The sequence below is a fragment of the Cherax quadricarinatus genome, chromosome 61, assembly GCF_038502225.1.
Source record: "Cherax quadricarinatus isolate ZL_2023a chromosome 61, ASM3850222v1, whole genome shotgun sequence".
NCBI classification, from domain to species: Eukaryota; Metazoa; Arthropoda; class Malacostraca; order Decapoda; family Parastacidae; genus Cherax; species Cherax quadricarinatus.
The window spans coordinates 8444136-8450578 of record NC_091352.1 but is presented as its reverse complement, the minus strand read 5'-3'; the positions used below and the strand labels follow the sequence as shown (position 1 = coordinate 8450578).

General features: G+C 36.6%; 1 protein-coding gene across 1 annotated transcript; it reads right to left on the bottom strand.

Annotated features, from left to right (window-relative positions):
• Positions 1 to 2190: 2190 nt before the first annotated feature.
• Positions 2191 to 5176, bottom strand: LOC128699273 (cuticle protein 19-like). Its single transcript, XM_053791876.2, has 4 exons — positions 5128 to 5176; positions 4417 to 4503; positions 4029 to 4160; positions 2191 to 2535 (listed from the first exon to the last, which is right to left on the bottom strand). The coding sequence occupies exons 1-4, from the start codon at positions 5137 to 5139 to the stop codon at positions 2383 to 2385; spliced, it is 384 nt and encodes a 127-aa protein (XP_053647851.2). The 5' UTR covers positions 5140 to 5176; the 3' UTR covers positions 2191 to 2382.
• Between the last annotated feature and the right edge of the window lie 1267 nt (positions 5177 to 6443).

The window sequence follows — 6443 nt, the reverse complement described above, 5'->3', positions numbered from 1 at the left end:
AAAAGTCGCTTATGACAGAACTGGAGAGGAGAGTTTCGCGACCACTAAAATGTCGAGAATTGTAAGGCGACATAGACAAGTTTTAGTGCTGCCATTGTCTTTTTTTCGGGGGGTGGGGGGTAATATTCTGAATTTTCCTGGGTTCAGAAATCAACTTGAAGCGTTTATGCAGTGCTGCTCATGGAAAGAAGCCTATCAGGGGAAGAAAATGCACTCGGTAGACTACACACTGCACGGTAACCTGAGGAACCCAACCTAACCTCAGCTTCGGAGGAGCACTGCAGCAATTATGTACCAGTTTTCTGTACAAATATATACACATCTCATATATTTTATTGGTTATTGTAGATAACGGATTAGCGACTCAATAATTTTATTACGGTTTTATATTTGTGAAGTAGTTACTCAGAGTAACTACTTCATATTGACAAACTTTTAGAAATACAGTTAATTGTCTAACAATGTTAAGCCTATAATTGAGACCAATTGTCACATTGAATTACTAGGACTACAAGTGACCTTTCCTCACACCTGCCTCTCTCCTTCCCCAGATATGTATATGTACAAGCATCTGCTGTACAGTCTCAACGTTGTCATCTATATTATTATCATCTACATCTAAAGGCGTATTATATTGGCTCGGCAATAGAGAGAGGCAGTAGCGTCTTGCTCAAAACCCATGTTGCTCTGGGCTGTGTAAATGTTGTGATTACATTATCAGAATCTTTCAGATTATGATAATGTACACAAATAAGCCGCACATAGAAGATAGGAGCTTACGACGACGTTTCGGTCCGACTTGGACCATTTACAAAATAGGACCGAAACCTCGTCGTATGCTCCTCTCTTCTATATGCGAGTTATTTGTGTATCGTTCCAGTCACGGTATTGTGCCTTTTTTTGTTATTTATTATTATGATGTGTGATGCCAGTGTTCTCGGTATACTTCATTTTTTGGCAATTGCTTTATTGTGCTACCTTCGTGTCCGAGAATCTTAGTGACTGCAATGACATCTTTGTCCAGAATCTTATTTCTAAAGGATAGCTTTCGATGAATGAGAAATATTCCAAGTCTATATATATAGGACAGAGCGAATTGGCATATTATCAATGACTTCGTCAAATTCAAATGGGGTAATGGATATAGCAGAAATGTTGATGTAAAGCTGTTGGCAGTGTTTAGAATCTCATTTTTGGAAAATTAATTTTTATTGTAAATTTTTAGTCAAAATAATGGCTTGCTGAGCACTAAGTCGTATTGTTACATGAGTATTTCTCTCATTTCTTTGTTATTGATAAGGGTTCCATCTCCCTTTAAGTTTCAATCTTTGAGAGCCTCGAGAGAGTAGTGTGATTTTCACTCACCATGAAGCGGGCCAAAACGACATGGGTTCGAGTCCTCGGCTGGTCGCAGTGTTGTTATTGATTAATTGCCACTCGTCCGTGGTTACAAAAATAATATGTATTGCTCGTGGAGGCTAGTACACCAAACGGGGAGTAGAATGAAATTAGCTCTGAGGCACCCACACCACCGTGTGTCCGGATCACGGTAAAACACCTAGCTCTGCTGGGTGCGTGATTCTTGTAGTATTTGGTGGTCCTGTGGTTAGCGCGTCATGTAATTTTCGCTCACCATGAGGCGGGCCAAAACGACAAGGGTTCGATTCCTCGGCTAGTCGCAGTGTTATTGATTAAATACCACTGGAATAGGTAAAATTGGTCAATTAGCAAGAAGTTATTTAAAATTAAGTCCCCTCTAAAATTTTCTCTTACGTTTAAAGATATATTTTTTCGTTTATGTTAATGTAAAAAAATAATAATTTTGTACCAAAAGAACCTTAGAAAACTTATCTAACCTTATTATAACAAGCACGATTTAATTTAGCCTGATCCAACTAAATATATTTTAGATAAGTTTACAATAATTTAATAATAAACACAGTAAAATATATATTTTTTTCGTTAGGTTCAGAATGATTTTTGCGATATTATTGCATACACAAATTCATTCAGAGATTTTGGGTGTGGAGGACTAAAGGTCGCGCATCAACCGTGTAACAGTGTATCTTCAGATATATATGTTGTGATATTAGCAGTATCAGCTGCAGGGAAATTTTTATTTTCCACTTGGGTCATTTAATTTACATGGCAATTCTGTGCATTTTAATTATTTCTATGATCTCCAAATGGTAATAAATAAATTCTTTACACCTCTATCTTATGTCTACGAGGTAAGTCAATCAGTACAGGACTCGTATTCAAGAAAGGGTTTAATTAATGGGTTAATTGTTTATTTATCATTCCCTAAATGTGAATTAAGTATTGAGTGGCACTTAATAAATATCGTATGGCATGAGGAATATACTATTATTATAGCACAGGTTAGCGCTGGTATGGAGGCTTGTATGAGGGCTGAGGCTGGTATGGCTGGGGCTTGAAGGTGATTGGGGGACCATATTCGTAGGGGTACTGGGCTTCACCATAGTAACTCACTTCAGCCCGGTAGCCACCATAATCGTCTGCTACGTAAGTTACCTGGAACAATAGACATTTGTCACAATATAAATCCAGTTTACATTAAATTAGATTCAAAATTTGTTTTAGAAGAATATGGTACAGATTATTTTACCCAGTGGTTTTGAACGCATTGATAGACAATATAGTGTAATGTACACACTTTGGGAAAGCCTTTGGCAACTGTGATCATGGTACAATAACACAAAATCTCAGCGAAGAAAATGACTTGAAAAAGGGGAAAAATAGATCTCAGCCCTTTAAAGAAACCTAAAGAGTAACAGTGAACGCTGTAAAATCAGAGAATTCAGTAGTGAAAAGTCCTGGTCATTATGACACAATTTTCATTCCATTTCATTCTCTATCTTATTTATTAGACTAAAGCACAAATCTTAGAACTATTACCCTTCACTGACAGTGCAAAAATTCGTCTATGAGAGGCATCCAATGAGGACACCGCAAACCTCTAAGTTAATGTAATCCAAGACTTCCTCTGGGCCACAGAAAAGACTGCAATGTTAAACGAAGACAAATTGCGCCTACCGAAAAAACTGAAGAAATGCAAATTGGAATCGAAATCCAAGTACTCGGTTGAGCCGAGGAGGAATGTAAAGAATGTGTGGGTAACAAATTCGAAGAATTATACAGCACTTTGGGAATTGGAGGCAATTACTTTTAACCCGATGGGAAATGTAACTCCAATTTCATAAGTCAAAATCCTTTTCACCAGCATCAAGGCAGCCCCACTAAAAGAATTTATATTTACAGCAGCAAGGGAACTGATAAGCTGAATAACAGTAACTTGCAAAGCAAGTGATCTTAAACAGATTATGATAATAATAGACACCAATGTACCATAAACTGAAATATTGCTATGCACTAAAAGTCCCATTCAAGGCACAAGAAATTGCTTACTCCGAGAACTTTCACTGTTCACATAAATTCAAACACATAAATTATGTTGAACGCCTGAAATCTCTTCAGTTACACTTCTTGAAATGTATTCAAGAAGTAAGTGGAATACCTGGAATACTGGAGGAACTGGTTGTAAAACTATATACTGAAATTACTCTTGGGGGGGGGGGGGAGAAGAACGGAAGAGAGATTTCAAACACACTGCTGCAGAGGAGTACAATAAGTACGCTGAGGTAATTCAAGTTTGTATAAAAGATCCAGGGCTTTTCAGCACCATCCTTTCGAGTATGAGAAGAACTATAAACAGACTTCTGTCTTCATGATATAACCTGACCAGTTGGTCTTAACTACTTCTAATAAATAAGACGGTGTCTGAGATGAACCGCAAGTGACGGGCTGTAACAATGCAAATGATCAGGCGATCAGTAAGGAGACCTGGAGCAGTGATCTCTGGGGCCATCAACATTTAGCTAAACGACAGGTGAACCAACTTAAAAAAAAAAAATAGACGTAAAAAATATAATTTTCATAACCACACTTAGACGATTAATTTCATGGAGGACATTTCAGTACCAATATTTCATTTTCCATCAACTCACTGTCTGCTTGCGACCGTCGGGAAGCTGAACAGTATAGGAACCTGTAACAGTTTTCCCGTCAGATTCTTCAGCTTGGCTAAAATCAGTGCCTGCGTACTCATCCTTGACGCCATATTCGAAGTTGTACGGTATCTGTGGGATAATACAGTGAGAGAATTCACTAACAATGTTACATTCTTTTTCAGTATTCACAGCTTATATATATATATATATATATATATATATATATATATATATATATATATATATATATATATATATATATATATATATATATATATATATATATAAAAGCTGTGAATATGGTTTGTGATCGATGACAAGTTAGTCGGAAATTTTACAGTTTTTGTCTTACATTGAATATGAACAAAAATAATGGTTGTGTGACCTGATTGTATACAGGTTGTGGTCCAGGTGCGCCGTAGAGGTCTTCAGGGGCCGCCATAGCCACGCCCACCACCATAACCATGACCAACTGTGTCAAGTGAAGACGGGAAATTATTTGGAATTATCTGTGTATGTGTATTTATTGTTATTATTATTATTATTATTATTATTATTATTATTATTATTATTATTATTATTATCACTATTATGTCGTGCCGAATCGATAAAACTTGCGATTTGGCTTAAATAGCAACGCTCTTCTTGCCGAATAAGGCAAGCGAAAATTTGTGTATGCAATAATTTCGTAAAAATCATTCTGAACCTAACAAAAAAAATGTATTTAACTGTGTTTGTTTATTATTAAATTATTGTAAACTTATCTGAAATACGTTTAGTTGGATTAGGCTAAATTAAATTACGCTTGTGTTAATAAGGTTAGGTAAGTTTTCTAAGGTTCATTTGGTACAAAATTATTAATTTTTACATTAACATAAATGAAAAAACATATTTTGAAAAGTATAAGAGAAAATTGTAGGAAAGACCTTATTTTAAATGAGTTCTTGCTAATTGACCAATTTTTACCTATTCGGCACTATATATATATATATATATATATATATATATATATATATATATATATATATATATATATATATATATAACATTATGATATTGCATGAATTGACTTCACTGATATGAGGCCCCAAGTCACCTTGAAGATCATTGTGAGTCTTGTGACCTGGTCCTGCAATGGGTGAAGTGTGTGTGATGGTGTTTCGTGACGGTGTCTTATATAGCAAGGTGGTGACGACCTTCTATCCATTCTCTACCCCACCCCTCCCTCTTCCCCAGACTGCATGAAATGCACACTATGTGATGAGAAATGACACCAAAGCATAGCTGGCTTATTTTCCCACAGTGTGTCAATCATATAATATAGTGTTTCGGTACATTGCCGTTTTGTTAAATAAATAACCGAAAGATTCATGTGCACACACAAATACATGTTTCAGAGGTAAGGGACATGAACTAAAAGAGTTCTACGTGAATGGAGGACAAAAGAACTAATGGAGACATAACATTCAGACTATTCAGAGGAATTGATTAGGTAGACAGGGACACACCTGGATGTTAGGCGGATGAGCCACAGGGATGTTCAGTGATTCTTCAGTCTCAGAGTGGTAGGCAAGTAAAATGATTTCGATGAAGAGGTGGTGGAGGCAGGCTTTTTACGTAATTTTAAGAACGGGTAAGATAGAAGCTAGGAGAAAGTGAATGCGACAACCCGCAAGTTGAGGGGTGGGAGCAGCAGCTGAAGATTGATCATTATAGTCGAATTCATTCTCTCTCTCACTCACTGAAACAGATATGTAATTTTAACTATATAATGCTACTTGTAGCTAGTGATTAGTGAAATTGCATTGTTAAGATTTGATTACTTCGTAAAAGCGTAAGTGAAGAAGAGAATGGCAGGAGAGAATCTGAAACCAGGTTACAGAATAGTGAATTGTGAACGGAATTTGGAAGGTAAGATATGACTTGAGATGAGGTTGGGTCTGGCCATAAAGTGTCGGGAGGTCACAAGAAAATTTCTCTAACCCATGAAGAAAGAGAATATTAAAAATCCAGTGATTCAACCTGTGATGCCGAAAAGTCGAAGTAAGGAACGAGAGAGAATGGAAGAAATAGTGAGGACGGCAGAAAGCTATAGACTGAACAGCAAGAAATTGGTATATAACGGTAAGAAATTTGAATATGATGCAGTATCGAAGGATAAAGGTGATACGTTTCACAGCAACACAGTAAAGCAAATGACTGAAAGATCAGGTGAAAGACTTACTACGATATTCCGTTGATGTCTTCATAGAGTAACAAGGAATGATATTCAAGAACACGAGAAACTAGGGTAATTCAGCAGTAGCTGGAGGATATACTCATCATGGTCTGACAGCATTCATCTGCAACATAAAAAACAATGTTCCCTTCATAGATAAAGTACGGTAGATGTGCCAAGGGACTGCCAAGAGA